This window comes from Typopeltis vanoorti, chromosome 5, assembly GCF_054136105.1.
Source record: "Typopeltis vanoorti isolate ZY-2024b chromosome 5, IOZ_Tvanoo_1.0, whole genome shotgun sequence".
Lineage (NCBI taxonomy): Eukaryota > Metazoa > Arthropoda > Arachnida > Uropygi > Thelyphonidae > Typopeltis > Typopeltis vanoorti.
The window spans coordinates 84,531,184-84,549,513 of NC_143553.1; the positions used below are offsets into that span (position 1 = coordinate 84,531,184).

General features: G+C 37.0%; 1 protein-coding gene across 3 annotated transcripts in view; it reads left to right on the forward strand.

Annotated features, from left to right (window-relative positions):
- LOC150106608 (endosome/lysosome-associated apoptosis and autophagy regulator family member 2-like) overlaps nt 1-18,330 on the forward strand; it is a 594,368-nt gene that overhangs the window by 294,593 nt on the left and 281,445 nt on the right. For all 3 annotated transcript variants that reach the window (XM_090392568.1, XM_090392569.1, XM_090392567.1), the window contains one exon: nt 538-726. In XM_090392568.1, the coding sequence (XP_090248694.1) occupies nt 538-726 (189 nt within the window). The remainder of the gene's footprint in view (nt 1-537; nt 727-18,330) is intronic.

Genomic DNA, 18,330 nt, shown 5'->3' on the forward strand with positions numbered 1-18,330 from the left:
CAATCTTGCCATGAGATCCTCACCCCTGTTATTTTCTCACACAGCTGGCTTGATGCATTAATATATGAATTGAGCTGTGCAAGATCTTCCCTCTTTGGATAATTGATACACTGATATTTAAGAGACTCATCTTACTGTAAGAGGAGTTTCTTACATATTGCATAGAAAATTAAAGAAAATGCATAGTTCAGTTCTTCATTATAATTAGATTTAGAAGTTTTCGATACTTTATCTACAAAAAAAGTTTAATAAAATTCTAGAAATATTCTCTTGGCAAAAAATTAGACACACTCCCCCCATTCTTCCTGATTTGAATTCTTCACAAGATTTTAGTTTCTTGCACAGAATCTAGGATGCATGAGCTAGCTAGAAATGATAGTGTAATATTTTGGCTTTATAATATGAACTTTTAGAATAAGTTCATTGATTTAATTTTCTTGTTTGTTTATTCTGAATGAAATTTTGCTAAACAATCTCTCCTTAAAAGTGTCGCTTTTTTAATACTTACATTTTTTTCTGTTTTTTTTTTTTTTTAAGTTACATTGTGACGCAGAATGATACATACACATTTAGCTGGGCGTATCAGAAAGTAGGATACGGAGAGAATACGACAACTGATTCTCTACAGGATGATGGTGCCAAAATTTATGATATTGTTGTTACTAATACTGTATTGGGAGGAGCTTCAGATTGTCAAACTTGTCCTCAAGGCACTGAAAGTGAAGGGTAAAGTATTGATTAAATTTTTAATAATGAGTTCTTTATTTTATTGTTTTCAGATATTTTATATAAATGTGTGTGTAATACTGGTCTTTATAGCATATAAGCTATGTCTATATATTAACGACATACAGGGTGTTCGGGATAAATTTGACAGTTTCGTAAGGAAAAAGAAAATCTTCTTTGTATCTATTAAATTTAATGAATTGACAAAAAAACATTACAGGCAGAGTTAATTACAATACTATCAACAAGATTTACTCAAAATAACCACCATTAGCATCGATCACAGCTTCAATTCTGCTTCGGAACCTCGAACAAGCTGATGCTACAGTCTCCCTGGGAAGGGCCGCAAAAACTGTTTTAATTTTATCCATTAACTGGGCTTTTGTATTACTGGAAGTGCGATTGGTGTCTTTTTCAACTGCGCCCCATACAAAATAATCCATGGGGTTAAGGTCTGGGGAGTTTGGAGGCCAAACATTTGGACTGGTGAAGTCGTAGAAATTTTCAGACAACCATTTTTGACTTTTCCCAGAGGTGTGGCAAGGGGCCGAATCCTGCTGCCATACATACGGCCTACCATTGGCTACCCTTGTTATCCAGGGCTTGACTACAGTTAGCAACTCCACGAACAAAGCCCGAATTCCAATGCCAGGGTTCTTCAACACCTGTTCCTGCAGATTTGCGAGGAATTCTGCTGTACGAACGCAATCAGATCGTCTGCTAGGGATCTTTCTTCTTGCTACATCCTCGTAGTCACCATTGCAAGTCTCTAGTTCATGCCTGATTGTTTTTACTGTATTCAGGGAGCATTGGGCAGCAGTCGTAATATCCTTATTTTGATGGCGGGCACGAATCATCATGATACAAGTTATTCTCTTCCATGATTCAGGTGGGTTCCAGCTATCCATCCTTTCTGACATCTTGTATATGAATGAAGAAGGGTCCAAACTTTTAAATGAAGAGAAGTGTGTGTTAATACATGTAACTTACGGAAAAATATAATTAATTATAAATATGTCAAATTTATCCCGAACACCCTGTATATTGTTATATGTTATGCTAGTCAAAAGTATAGGGCACATCATATACTCCTATAAAAGAGAGAGAGAGAGTTTGTCCTGAGGTGAACAGATGATGGTTGCCAATTTGATATATAGTTTAAATGTGGTGAGGAGCTGATATTTATTTAGCATCCTGGATATCTAGTACTCGGTACTTGAGACCTGACTTACTATGGACAAACAGGAAGAACTCTTAACATCTGCCTCGAAGAACATAAAAAATATGTTAAGCACCATCATTATGGCAAATCAGAACTAGATGATTATGCATTGGTCATTACAAATCAGGGAGGCTGTTTTTGGAGTCAGCATCAGCTTTAAGATATTCCCCAAACCTCAACAAGTATGGCTGTATCAGTTACCAAAAATCTGGGAGATAAATCATTTCAAGATCAAATTCATGCTAGTTTTCTTTATCTAACAATAACTGGTGACATTTAGGACTTTAGTTCCTTGTATTGTCTGTTGCAATTTTTAAACTGATCCCACTTTTAACTGATTGTTACTGTTCATATACTGTGACAAACTGTTTTTTGTGATCTGAAGATGCTGGGTGTTACACCAACTAAATATCAGCAAATAAATATTGTTTTCTTATTATTCTTGTGTTGGGAATTAAAACCATTAAATAAACTTAACACAAGTGCCAGCACTTAAGCGTTTTCTACCATTTGAGAATTCTTCATAGAGATGACACCATACACAAAGCACAGCAATTTGTAAATGGAAGTTAAAATTGGCACAGCAGCTAAACAGGTTATTAGCCTTAAAAAAAAAAAAGTTCCAAGACTCTAATTTAATACCAAACTGTGTCAAAATTAAAAGCAAGATTCGTTTGGCCAAAGCCCAACTTGTTTACAAATGGGCTGACTACTGCATGAACAAATGAACAAACTGTCAAATAAATAAATAAAAAATAAATACAGCTGTCAATGCTTTATGCAATGAAATCTGTGATATTTTAAACCTTTAACTGTGGGCAATTCTTCTCAACACATCCAAAGCCCCACCAGATAAGGAATTCAAAAAAAGTCAAAAGCTAGCAACAGAAGAAATTTGAAATCCTCCCACATTGTAGTGCTACAAAACAACTGCAATTACAACAGGATTGCATCAATGTAAATTCATCACTAATAGCTGTAATGGAAGAAGTTGTCACCCTGTTAAACTGAGGTTATAACTTTGCAGTTACACATAAGCAAGTTAGAAAAGTGGAAATAATGACATCTGTGGAATGTGGAATATACGATTCTGTCTCCAATAATATTTGTTTGGATGATGTAGCTAACATCTTAACCAAAGATATTAGCTATATCTTTGGTTAAGATGTTAACTTATCTTAGCTCCCAAAAGTTGTTGTTGTTGTTTAAGAGATACTTGTGCCAAGAGAGGGTTTCTTTTAACCTCTCTACTGGCCATGGTGGATGAAATAGTGAGACCAAATTGCACTCATTATCCATGTTATTCAGTAAGTGTTACAGAATCGTATCCAGATTTTGCTGAACTCCTATAGACGCCAGGGCCGGTTGGGGCGTTAATTAACACAAGAAACACAAGGAATAAGTAATACTATTTATTGAAGGCCTTATGTTTCAGCCTGAAATAAATAGTATTGCTTATTCCTTGGGTTTTTTGTTAATTAAAGAAACCTCCCTCCCAAAAGTTAAGATGTTACCTCCCAAAAGCAATATGCCACAAAAAGAGATCAGTGCCAAAGTAGACGAAAGTAACTCTACTGTGATAATGAATCAAATACACGCATATATATATATATATATATATATATATATATATAAATGCACATTATTTTACAAGATCAGTCTACATACAAAATCGTAGATTGTGATCGTGCTAACTCAAAAAGAATAAAGTTAATAAATTACTGCAGAAAGTCACTTCTTAGCCTAAAAAAACTGAGAACAGACTCAAGCTTTTTCATGTAAAGCCACCAAGAATATATGGAGCACCAAAATTTCGCATACAAGATACATCCCTATGCCCAATTTGAGGATAGTATAAACAGTCCTACATGCAAACTTGCTAAACAGTTGGCTAAATTGCTAGCCCCCCCCCCCCCTCTTCCCACACACAAATAATTCTGCCTCATTTGTAAAAAAATCTATTTACCTAAAAAGTACATTAATCCTCCAACCGGCCAGAACGTATATATACATCCAGCTAAATCTGGATACGATTCAATACACCTGTTGAAAGAACATGGATAAGAACTGCAATTTAGCTGTTCTGTCCTTTAGAAGGTGCGATAATCCTTCATGCTGTAGAGAACACTTAAACAGATTATCTCGTGAAGCTAAGTCTCAGTTCTCTATAACAAGAAACACAGTTCCTTGTTTTATGCTGGACAACTTGACTGTTAGTTTTACTAAAAAGACTAAAAATATAGAAATTTTATTGTGCAGTTGATAATTCCAGGACAAAATATAAATCCTTGCATACTTTCTTCACTTAAACATTGCATTACCTTGGAGAACCAATGTTTCATATTTTTGAGCTAATTTTGTGCTATCATATCACTAAGTTTTTTCAAAATATCGTAATCTACTGCTATTTGCATTTGCGCTGTTTTGGTTTCCCTGTATAATTGGTCTTTATAAAAAGAAATAAACAATTATTATTTAAATTGATATGTATATATTTTCTGCTAGTTTATGTTTTTCTCCAATTTTAAAGTAAGCGATACTTTTGCGTATATTCTCTGATACAAAAATGTATATGTGCATGCATCAAATGTGAAATTTCATATTTTCACAATAGAATTGAACTTTATTTCGACTTTGATAGTTTCATCCCCCCCCTCTCGCTGCAACACTACCACACATCCGAAAACTGTTATGAAACATAGGTACAGTTTTTATTTAATTCGTGATTTTTCCATAATAATTGTTCCACATAACGTTTAATTTTTCGACACAGAAACTAAGTTTTGATTATTATATATTAGCAAATTATAAATAAGAAAATATACATATTGTTTCCTCATTATTATAAATTAGGAAGTTATGTGACATTGGGTAATAGGGGAAATTAATATTTAAAAACACTGTCATCCCTACAAATGCAATATAAAATGAAGGGGATAAATTAACTGTGGAAAGGGTACAAAGGCAGATAACAAAGATGGTTTCAGGACTGTACCATGTTAGTTATGAGGATCGGCTGAGGGAATGTGGACTGCAGAGTTTGGTGGATAGAAGTGATATGATTGAGACTTTTAAACTGTTGAGAGGTGGTTACAGGGTTGACACTGGGGGGTTCTTTCGCTTGGTTGAACAGCGGGACGGAGTGATGACAAGGGGCCATCCCTGGAAGTTACGAAAGGAAACTGTAAGCAGGAGGGTGAGGAGTGGTTTCTTTGCATGGAGGGGTGGTTGAACCATGGAATGCATTGCCTGATAGAGTGGTGAGAGCGAGAACGGTCAATGAGTTTAAGGAGTGGTATGATAGATATGTTTCCTAGGAGGGACCTCCCACGATGAGTCTGGATAGACTTTGTGTTTCTTAGGAAGGGCCTCCCGCGATGTGTCTTTTGACTCCATGGAGGCCTGAATAATAATAATAATAATAATAATAATAATAATAATAATAATAATGTTTCGAATGTCTCCTAATCAATCAGAAAGATTGAAAAACAAAACAAGGAATTTCTGCCTGTAAAATATTCAGTTATTGCACGAGGCACTTTAGTGTGCTGCCTGCTGGGCATGTTCTTTTGATCTGGTTCCCTGTGGGGGGGGAGGTTAGTAATCTCCGGTAGTCTACAACTTGTTACTGGGCAAAAAGGAATATTAGAAAGTATACCCAATATACAATTCATTTGTGAGATGGCAAGAGCAGCAGCAGCAATAGCAGTAATTTTTTTCAAGATAATTGTATCAAATAATTTAGAATTTTTTCGATAATAAAAGTGAAACTGATCACTATAAATAAAGAAATCATTTTTGGCATAAATACTGCATCAGCCTGTAAAAGAAATGTCAGTTTTTCTGTGCTAGGATATCTGAACAACTGAAAACAAAACAAGACATTCTTGCTTGAGGCAATTTAGTGCGACCTCGGAAACTTTCTGTCTTATGTTTCTTAAAAGAGTAATCTAAGACTTTTAGCTTTTCCTCCAGGTATGAGGATTATTGTCCAGCATTTCTAAAACATATTTCAGAAATAGCAACCAACAGCAATACCATTTTAATATTTAGATTTTTTTTTTTTAAAAAGAAACAAAAATAACACAACTGAACTTTCTTTGTGTGGTATACGGTTTTACATATTGAAAATATAGCATAGTATTTCTAAATCTTAGAATAATTTCAGCAGACTACTGAACAGCTGATTTCAGATGCAAAGAAAGAGTACAGAATTAGAAGCTTCGAATATACAATATGATTGCTTTATTTCTTTTGTCAAAACGGTAAACTGAAATAAGAGATTTTGAATACTGTCTGAAAGCTTTCAAAGCAGTAGAAATTTAAAGTAGTTATGCAACTCAGTTCCAGGAGAGGGGGGAGTTGCAGTAAAAAATCCTAAAAATTAGTATAAATTTTGAATCATTCCATACAGAAAGTATAACCAATATACAATATACAGTATTTTGCAAAGAAAAAAAGCAAAATGTCATATTTATTTCACTAAATGATATCCTTCCTATTATATTTTCAACATATCTACAATGGCTAAGCACTGGATATTATAGTAATGTGCATACTACAAAAAAAAAAAAAAAATCTGTTGCAGTTTTAAGCAAAAAAGAAGAAGGCAAAGAGTCTCTGATAAAATGCCGATAGGTATTAATTTTTGACACTAAAAAAGACAATATCGGAAACCAAGTAATGCAATTCATAATCATTTGTTGTTCATAAAAAAAAAAAAAAATAAAATAAAATAAATCGTTTCTAAAATTGAAATATGACAACCCATATAAAGGTATTTTGCAAAGAAAGCAAGCAAAATGTCACTTATTTCAATAAATGTTATTTAAAAATATAAATATCTGACAAAATATTTTAAATGTAAACAAACATTTGAAAATTCGTGAAAAAGAATCTATATTGTCAGTGAAGTGAAGGAAATTTACTATTACTAAAATATATTAATTGCAAAGACTGATCTATGGTCATTCCAGATTGATTATTTATTTTGGCAGATGTGAAACTTCTATATTTGGAAAGAGACACAATAAATAAATTCTGCAGCAAAAAAAAAAAAAAAAAAAAAAAAAAAATCAATCAAATATCCTACAATGGAGAAAATTCCAGGACACAGTACATGTAAAGACAAGTGACTCAAAAGTCGCTCGACCGCAGTTAATCCGCTAATGGCTCTAAAATCGCCGTTAAGGGATTAACAGCAGAGGAGGGTAAATACTTGATAAAAGATAGAATGCCGATGAAGTTTTGATCCATGAAAAATTCTGGGGTGGTCTTGCTGTTTCATCCACCTTGGCCAGTAGGAGGGTTAAAAGACCATATTTTAAAAAAAGTTCAGATATAATGATTAGTTTTCAATATTACTTCGCTATTAACCAATGTATCATTAACTGAGATCCTTGATTTGTTAAAGTCACATCTCCCCCCCCCCAGACATATTGAATTATTCAGATTTACTGTATGTGCTGGTTATTTCACATGGAAAGAGACGATTTATAAACAACTACATGGGATGGCTGGGAGCTCTCAATTCCCCCTCCCCCAACTTTCTACATAGAACACTTAAAGAACTAAGCAATCAATACAGCTACTCTCAAGCCAATAGTTTGTCTGTGCTATGTTGAGGATTTGCCTATGTGGTCCAGGCACATTAGATTCATTTTTAGCGCACATAAATATCAAACACTGTAAAATCCACTTCACAATCGAATGAGAATCTAATGGCTGACTGCCCTTCCTTGATACACTGGTCACATGTCTTCCAAATGGTTCGTTATATTTTTTCTGTTTGTAGAAACCTACATTTACTAGAAGATATTTGCACCAACAATCACAGCATCATCCAGCTCAACAGTATGGTATCCTAAATTTAGTTTAATCCTTTATCCAAGTGTGAGTAAACAAAGTTTGCACCTGAAAGTATCTTCAGGACTGGGGTAAGGTGGTACAACACCTGGGCACTCCTTGCAAAGGTGGAGCAAGCTACCAACACTCCTATCTCAGTATCTCCCATAATGTAAAACACATCTCCTTGCGGATATGTCTAATGTTATGCATTAATGGAAGGGCCACAACCCAGACTAGTTTCTACCTTTATTGAGGTCTCTTCAGTGGGAGCCAGGCCCAAGTGGAGATACCAGGCAGAAGCATTAGCAGGTCATCTCTACCTATAGGAGTTGCCAAATGGTGTGCCACCCTTTTTTTTTCAGAGTAATTTATTAAAAAAGGGTGGCACACCATTTGGCAACTCCTATAGGTAGAGATGACCTGCTAATGCTTCTGCCTGGTATCTCCACTTGGGCCTGGCTCCCACTGAAGAGACCTCAATAAAGGTAGAAACTAGTCTGGGTTGTGGCCCTTCCCTTAATGCATAACATTAGACATATCCGCAAGGAGATGTTTTGCATTATGGGAGATACTGAGATAGGAGTGTTGGTAGCTTGCTCCACCTTTGCAAGGAGTGGCCAGGTGTTGTACCACCTTACCCCAGTCCTGAAGATACTTTCAGGTGCAAACTTTGTTTGCTCACACTTGGATAAAGGATTAAACTAAATTTATTATACTCTAACCAAGTGAAAAATAAACTTTCAGTATTGTATCCTAAAAACACTAACTCACAAAGCCAGAGTTATCTGTTCTGATGATAATACTCTTACTCCTGAACTTACCTGTGCCACACTTTTTAGCTAATGGCTCTAATTCCCAAAACATAAAAAAATAAATAAATGCCCCTCCCCCTCCAAAAAAAATCCCCTTCATCGTCTAATACACAAGACAACATCAAAACTGTTGCCATCCTGTATGATAAAGGCACATCAGAAAAAATATCCAGTATGCTTAATAAATATGAACTTTTCACCACATTTAAGCCATATATCAGATTGGTAACTCTCATCAATTCACCTAAGGATGAACTCTCCTTTATCACATCCAAGGATGTATGAAGTGTCCTGTACTTGTGACCTGGCTTACTATATACAGACAGGAAGAACAGTTGATGTCCATCTCAGAGAACATAAAAAAAACATCCGGCACCATCGTTGTAACAAATGAGAACTAAAAGAACATGTGTTGGAATCCCTTTTTTTACACAGAATGAAATGGTATAAAACAAAAGTGCTAGTGCTACACAGAGGTCTGTTTATGGAATTTGGAATCAGTAGCATCTTTAAAATGTTCCCGAAACCTTAACAAGTATGGCTACATCAGTTTACCAAAATTCTTCGAGACAGTAATTTTAAGATCAAATTAATGCTCATTAACTCTCTCTTTATCCAAAATAGAAGGTGCCAATTAGGATTTTCGTTCCTTGTGTTGTTTGTTACAATTTTGGAACTAGTCCCACTGTTAACTAATTGTTGCTGTTTGTGTGTGAGTGTGTGTATTAATACTCTGAAGATTGAAGATGCTGGGTATAACACCAGTGAAATATCAGCAAATAAGCTGGAAAAATTAATTATTTTCTTAAGCAGTAATATTGAATGACATAATAGCTACAATGTGTGACAAGAGAGGACCTGGAATATGTGGATGCTTGGAATGCGTTTGAGGACAGAGAGGAATTGTATGCAAGATACCGCTTGCATTTGAATGAGGAAGGACGTAGGCATCTGGAGAGATTGCTGTTCTGAAAAAGTCAGTGTGTCCCAGGGAGGATGGTAACCGGGGTGGCCTCTTGTGGTAATGGGTACTTGGGAGAAAGGGGACGACATCAGGTAACACTGAGCCCAGTGGATTCTAGAGGGGATAATGCTAGGTATAGAAACAACGGCATTTATATGCTATATACTAATGCCAGGAGTATCCGGAATAAGGGAGAGGAATTGGTGGCACAGATAGCATCAGCCTGGCCAAAAATTATTGTGATCACTGAGATGTGGTTGACAGAAGAGGATATAATAACAGGAATAGAAGTCGCTGGGTACAGCATTTTTTGGCAGGATAGGAAGGGAAAGCGTGGTGGTGGAGTACTGCTTATGATAAGTGATGACCTATGTCCTCTAAGAGTGAAGACTTTGGAAGACAGTGATACTAATGATTTTGAAAGCATATGGTGTGAGGTAGAGATGGGCAATACAGGATATTTAGTGGAGGTGTTGCTACAGACCCAGGAGTACAGAGGGTGGTGACCAGGAAATGTTTAGACAGTTGAGTTTGGCAAGTGCAAGAAGAATAATTGTTATGGGAGATTTTAACTACAGTAGTTTCAACTGGGGGAGAGAAAGATGCATGTAGCAATAACGGAATGGAATTTCTAGAATTCTTGAGAGACAAATGTCTTAGGCAACATATAATAGAGGGAACAAGAGTTTCAAGAGTTTTGGATTTGGTTATAGCATCAGAAGAGCTGATAATAACTGAGATGACATCTCTCCCACCAGTTGGAGAGAGTGACTATATGGTTTTGACTTGGAAAATGAATAGACATGCAGGAGTATCAAAGAGACAGGAACGTATGGGGAATTATAAGGCAGGTGATTATAATAATCTAAGACATCAACTAGGGGAAGTTTCATGGAGGAAGGAATTGAAAGGCCGGGATATCATTAGTGCATGGGAAATTGTGAAAGAATATTTGTTAGTAGCAATTGTAAGTTGTATACCACGAGTGAAGAAGACACAATTTGGAGTAAAGTGGATGACAAACAATATTAAACAGGAATTGCATGCAAAAAAGAGGCTATGGAATGGAGATATACGGAGACAGGAGAAGAGAAGATGCACGAAGAGTATAAGACACAGGCCAGAAGAGTGACTAGTATGGTAAGGAAGACAAAACTGGAATATGAGAGGAGATTAGCCCTAAGATCCAAAGAAAATCCTAGGGAATTTTTTAGATATGTGGCCAGTAGGAGGAGAAATGATTGTGGAAAAATGATATTGTGGGATAAAAATGGGAATAGAGTGACTGATGCAGAGGACATAGTAGAATTGTTCAATGAACATTTTATTGGAGTATTTCATCCTGGAGGAGTCAGTTTTAATGCTAGAGGGATAGGGCAGGTTCGAGGTTTAGAGGTATAAGAGGAGAGTGTGATAGAGAGGGTGGTAGCAGACTGGAAGTGTCTAATTATAGGCCAGTTTGTGTGTTATCAGTAGTAAGTAAGATCTTGGAGAAAGTAGTGAAGGATCGTATACAGCATTGGGCAGATGAGGGTAATGTTATCTGTGAGAGTCAACATGGATTTGTGAAGGGGTGCTCTTGTTTTAGCAAAATGCTAGCCTTTTATGATAAAGTTACAAGAGCATTAGATGAGGGAAAGGCATATACTGCCATTTTCTTAGACTTAGCGAAGGCATTTGACAGGGTGCCACATGATAAGCTGATATTTAAGTTGCAGCACATGGGTCTGGATGTCAGATTGGTCAACTGGATTCAGGATTGGCTGTCTGATAGGTATCAGAGAGTTGTGTATGGTGGGGCAGTTTCAAAGAAGCAGAGGGTTACAAGTGGCGTCCCACAGGGCTCAGTACTGGGACCTATATTGTTTAACCTTTATATCAATGACATTGTCAGTGGATTGCAAGGGGATATTCAGTTGTTTGCAGATGATGCGAAGCTGGGAAGGATTATTAGTAATAGTGCAGATGTGGCAGCCCTGCAAGAGGATTTGAATAAGCTAGATAGATGTGAAAATGAAGGGGGGTATCGGTTTAATACAGCAAAATTGTCTTGAGGTTTGGGAAACATCGATGGGACACTGCATACTCTATGGGAGGAGTTATACTGGAGGAAGTAGGGGAGACAAGAGATCTGGGGTTGATGATTGATAGAAACCTGAAATTTAGGGGACATATTGCAAAGGTGGTGAAGGTAACACAGGGGATTGCTGCAATAATGAGAAGGACACTGACCTGCAGAGATAAAACAGTTATCATTCTGTTGTAGATGACCCTGATCAGACCACACTTGGACTATTGTTCTCAGATTTGGTCCCCAGGATTTGAAGGGGATAAATTAACTGTGGAAAGGGTACATAGGCGAATAACAAACATGGTTTCAGGACTGTACAATGATAGTTATGAGGATTGGCTGAGGGAATGTGGACTGCAGAGTTTGGTGGATAGAAGAAGGAGAGGTGATATGATTGAGACTTTTAAACTGTTGAGAGGTGGTTACAGGGTTGACACTGGGGAGTTCTTTCGCTTGGTTGAACAGCAGGAATTAGTGATGACAAGAGGCCATCCCTGGAAGTTACAAAAGGAAACTGTGAGCAAGAGGTTGAGGAGTGGTTTCTTTGCATGGAGGGCTGGTTGAACCATGGAATGCATTGCTTGATGGAGTGGTGAGAGCGAGAATGGTCAATGAGTTCAAGGAGTGGTATGATAGACTTTGTATTTCTTAGGGGGGGGGTGGACCTTTCCTCGATGAGTCTTGATAGACTTTGTGTTTCTTAGGAAGGACTTCCCACGATGAGGCTTTTAACTCCATGGAGGCCTGAATAATAATAATAATTATAATAATATAACTCTTGTGTTGTGAATTAAAACCATTAAATGAACTGGTAATTAGTTTATGGAATTAACAACGCATATAAAGTATATTAATTAATTAAAGGTAACTTTAACGAATAACTTCTATATTTCGGCAACGTCACATTGCTATCTTCAAGAACATAAAGATATGTTATGTGCCCGCAGGCACTAATGAAAGCAAATGAGGAAGAAAGCAAGAAACTAATATTGTTCCTAAAGTCCTAATGGTGCCCTCTGGCAGGCTAATTTGGTTGTCTTAGCAGTTGGGCTGAAGTTCTCATAATGTAAGTCTCCCAAATTTGGGGTAGTTTCATGCACCCAAATTTGTTGAGGGTAGGAACGTTTTTTAGAGCTGCTGATGATTCCTTGAATAATCTTTCGTATTTAAACTTGCTGCGATGAATTATTTTTGTTTTCTTCCAACGAATTCTATGGTGGTTATCCAAGGCATGGTCTGCCAGCCCAGAGCGGCTGTACTGGTGAAAACGGATGTAGTCTTTGTGTTCTGAAATCCTGATATTTGTTATTCTGCCTGTTTGGCCAAAGTGTGACAATTTGCAGCTGCAAGGGACCTGGTATACACCAGGTAGGTCTAGGGGAAGTGGTTGGTCTTTGGTAGAGCGGATAAGGGATGCCAACTTTTTATATGGTCTGTAACAAGATGTAAGGTCATATTTTTTGAGGATATTGGTTATTTTCTCAGAGGTGCCCTGGTTCTAGGGGATGGTGATAGATTTGGTGTAATCTTTATTGTGGAGTGGGGAGGGGGGGTTGTGGTTTACTGGTTTTAGTATTTTTTGGATTTTTTGGGGGTTATAGCCATTGGCTAAGAAAGTGTTGAGGATGTGGTTTAGTTCAGTAGTTAGGGCCTTGTCATCTGAGCAGATTAATTTTGCCCTGTTATATAGTGTTTTTATAACCCCATATTGTTGTGAGGGGGGAGATTTCTGGTGAATGTATCTGCCAGTATGGGTGGGTTTTCTGTAAACAGAGAAAACCAAAGATCCATCAAGCTGGCAAGTGATTAAAGTATCTAGGAAGGGGAGGGTGTTGTTTTCCTCTTTTTCTAAGGTGAACTGGACTCTGGGGGTGTTGGTTGTTTAAGTGTGCTAGGAAGGAGTGGAGCGAGTCTGAGCCATGTGGCCAAATAGCGAACACATCATCCACGTAACAAAGTCAAATAGTGGGTTTTGTGGGGTGGAGTTTAAGGCTCTTTCTCTTCAAAGGTCTCCATAAAGAAATTGGCCAAAGGTGGGGAAAGTGATGAACCCATGGCTGTCCCCTCTATCTGTTTGTAGAACTTTCCTTGCCAAACGAAATAGCCTGAGTTCATTGTGAACTGAAATAGGGCTGAGATAATGGGAAGAAACTTGGCTTGGATGAGCTCTAGGGTTTCTTTGAGTGGGAAATTAGTGAATAGGGAGGAGACGTCAAAACTGACCATTATGTCAGTGTGTTGGAGCGAGAGGTTTTCTATACTGGCTTTAAAGTGGGCTGAGTTTTTTGTGTGTGATGGTGTGTTGCCAGTATAGTATGTGAGCATTTTGGCTAAATGTTTGGCTAATTTATATGTGGGGGAATCAATGCTATCCACTATGGGACGTAATGGCACATTTTGTTTATGTATTTTTGGGAGTCCACATAATCGGGGGGGGTCCAGAGTTATAAGGTTTTAGTTTGCTAATGACTTCCACAGGCCAAGAAGTTACTTTCTTAAGGAGTCTGGAGAGTTCTAATCTGAGAGTTGGTAGGATTATATTCAATAGGGAGGTAAGTAGTACGGTCTAGTACTAAGGCATTAAGCTTACCTTTGTAGTCCTTTTGATTTAGCACCACAGTGGCTTTTCCCTTATCCGCTTTGGTGATTACTATTTTTTTGTTATTCTTCATTTCTTTTAGGGCTGCATATTCGTCTTTGGATAAGTTGGTTTTAGGAGGTTTGGCTTTAGTGAGAACACCGACTACATCCAGTCTGACGTTATTGGCGATATGGTTAGGAAGGTTGCGAATTCCACGTTCTATTTGGATCATGATTTCCTCGGCAGGTATTCTTTTAGGAGCTAGGGCAAAATTGTGACCACGTGCAAGTGCTGTGAGTGCTTCAGGCTTTAAAACTACCGACGAGAGGTTGACTACAGTGTTGAGTGGTGGCTGTGGTAAGGAAGTAGAATTCTTTATCAGGTTTTCGGATTTTTTCAAGTGCCAACTTCGTATTTTTTCGAATTCTTTTATTACAGATTACACCAAATCTATCACCATCCCCTACATCCAGGGCACTTCTGAGAAAATAACCAATATCCTCTAAAAATATGACCTTACTTCTTGTTACCGACCATATAAAAAGTTGGCATCCCTTATCCGCTCTACCAAAGACCAATCACTTCCCCTAGACCTACCTGGTGTATACCAGGTCCCTTGCAGCCAAATTGTCATACTTTGGCCAAACAGGCAGAACAACAAATATCAGGATTTCAGAACACAAAGACTGCATCCGTTTTCACCAGTACAGCCGCTCTGGGCTGGCAGACCATGCCTTAGATACCCACCATAGAATTCGTTGGAAGAAAACAAAAATAATACACTGCAGCAAGTATAAATACGAAAGATTATTCAAGGAATCATCAGCAGCTCTAAAAAACGTTCCTAACATCAACAAATTTGGGTGCATGAAACTACCCCAAATTTGGGAGACTTACATTATGAGAACTTCAGCCCAACTGCCAAGACAACCAAATTAGCCCGCCAGAGGGCACCATTAGGACTTTAGGAACAATATTAGTTTCTTGCTTTCTTCCTCATTTGCTTTCGTTAGTGCCTGCGTGCACACACCATATCTTTATGTTCCTGAAGATGGCAACATGAAGTTGCCGAAATATAGAAGTTATTCATTAAAGTTACCTTTAATTAATATACTTTATATGCGTTGTTAATTCCGTAAACTAATTACCAGTTATGTATGACCAACGTATAAGCCTTGCTACTAGAAACATTAAATGAACTGTACATTCTTTGACTCTTGAGAGAGAGAGAGAGAGAGAGAGCATCATGTTGTAAAGGTTTCATTGAAATAGTTGACTAAAAGCATGCTATTTTAAAGAGAATCATGACTTGCAATGATTCATGGCATATCTGATATGTCCCTGGAAACAAAACAGCAAAGCATGGAATGATAGTAGCCGATGTCTCCAAGACAGAAAAAAGTTTTACTGAAGAATTGTGAAGTCAAAACAATACTGAATGTTTTTTTTCTTCAACATTTGTGGAATTGCACAGAGGTCCAAATGATAAAGTCAATACTATATCTGCATCATGCATTGTAAGAATCAATGCATGAGATTAGTAAGAGATGAGTAGGACTAACGAATTGCTTGTGTGTTTAACACACAGCGTAGCATGTCTAATGCTCATGTTTAACATGCAGTGGGTAAACACACAACAATGTGTATTGTGTGTGTGTGTACATGTGCTTGCACATATATGAAATTTTTTCACTTGGTTATACTATAAATTAAAGATGCGAAGAAATTATTTTCTTTGTTTAATCATTTGTCCAAGTGTAAGCAAACAAAGTTTGCACGTAAAGTCATTTCACAACTGGGCTACTTGTAAATAGAGACTAATAACTTCACATCAATTGCCTTAGTATCCCATAATGCAATGCACATTTCCTTATGGACACGTATAATGCTATGCATTATGGGAAGGGCCACTACCAAGACTAGTTTCAACCTTTATTTAGGTGAAAAAGTAAAGGGATGCCCATCATAGGCCTAGAGTAGTTGGTATTGAGGATGCAAGAGAGCCTGATAGTATTAGTAAAAAGAAAGGCAGATGAATAGTATGGGAGATAGAGAAAAGGCCTCAGCTCTTTTATATCGTCATATAGCCAAAGGCTATCAGTTTTGTTTTTTCAACAATCTCATATAGATGAACAACCAACAGACCAATGGAAATTAAAGTGCAAAGATGACTGATACCCAGGTGGTTAGCCTTATCTGAGTTAACCATCTTGAGTTGGCCTTCTCTGCCTGGGATTGCTCTTCGGTCATCCTTGCAATTGACTATATGACGACATTGAATTATGAGGATGTAAACTATTTAAAAAAGCTCTCATAGCAAGAATAGACAGAATTTTATCCCCTTGGGAATACTAAATAATGTGGGTGGTCTACACCGTCTAGTCAAAAATTTGATATCTCATAGAATGCTTCTTTCTAAATACAAAAATCGTGTGACTGAACAATAAAATTCCCAAAATACAATATTATAAAGCATTTGGATGTCATATTGATGGTTTTTAAATCAATGTTTCTTTCTAACCCTCCAAAAATGCTATTTTAATTCATTAATTATAAAAATCAGTATTCTCTTCCCATTACAGGTGGATACTGCAAAAAAAATAACCTGTTGTAAGTAATGGAATGCCCAACACGTTACATAATCTGTTCCAAATACACAGAGCAAGAGGGCAGCTGTATAATGCATGTTCTACTGTTTCCAGTTGGTAGCGAATGTCACTTAAAATACATATTGAAGTACCTCCAGTTTCTCTTTGTAGGACAGTTTCATGATTTTGCATTTCGTCTTGTATCTGTTCAGTTGTTATACTAGGCTCATTATTGGTAATTTCAGCTGATGTTGTTCCATCCATATTTGACTGGAAAAGTGGCTGCTGAGGGTTCTGAAATTTTGGGGCTAATTTCTAGCTGATTTAGTCATGCACTTTTTTTGATTTTACCAAGTGTACTTTTTAAAAGCACTTCTTTATTAGAGTGAATTGGAAGATCCGGAAACTCTTCTTTATGCCTATCTGATATATTCAGTGTTCTAATTGGCTCTACTGGTTCTCCCACTCTTTAAGTGAAAGTTCTAAAAGGACAGATGTTAACAAGGTGTTCAGAACTTTTACATTTCTGACAGGGTTTGAGACATTGAATAGTGATATGTCTGATCTTCATGCATTTGAAACATTTAGATTTGGGGCAGTTACCATCTAAGTGATCATATGAACCACAATGCAGGCACTGCCTTTGTATACTCTAGGATAGTTTACCATAACTTGAGTTGTACTGATTGTCAACAAAATTTGGTACGGACATCTTCATATCCATTGTGAAGGTGACATCACCAGAAAACAAGTTTAGATCTTCACCTGATAAACCCTTTCTCATGTTACTAATCTAACCCATTTCAAGAATGTCTTTATTAGAATTTCATTACTGTTCTCTATATATTGCATTGCAAATCTTTCGATTTTTACTGTTTTTACCTGACTCTCAACCATTACAGTAATAACTGTGTTGCCATCAAAAGTAAAACCCTATATTAGTTTGTCCCTTGTTTCCACATCTTTAACTACAATTAAATATTTCCCTCTGCTGTACAGGGCAAAAGAATAAATCTTACTAGCACCATCGCTTTTAAAACCTTAGTTACCCATCTTGCTTCTTCACATCCTGGAATTTCAATTCCTAGAGTTTGCACCCTTGGAGGAATTGGTACCATTATCTCAGGTGGGAGAAAATGACTAAAACCACTTCATTTGAATGTAAGAGAGAGAGAGAGAAGGGAAAAAAACCTTTCAGTCGTAAGACTGAGAATTAAATAATCCAGTGATATTGACAAAATTCTACACCACCTTTATTGAGGTCTCATCAATGACAGCCAGAACCAGAAGTCATATTTCCATATACAGGTAGCCAAAAGGAGTCGCACCTTATTACTTAAATACTCTGGATTAGAGTTAGATGCTGAAAGTTTTCCCATTTGCTTATACTATAAATTAAAGATGCCAAGAAATTATATTCTTGGTTTAATCCTTTATCCAAGCAAACAAAGTTTGCACATGAAGTCACTTCATGAGAGGGCTACTTCTATGTTGAAACTAATGACGTTACATCAAGGAG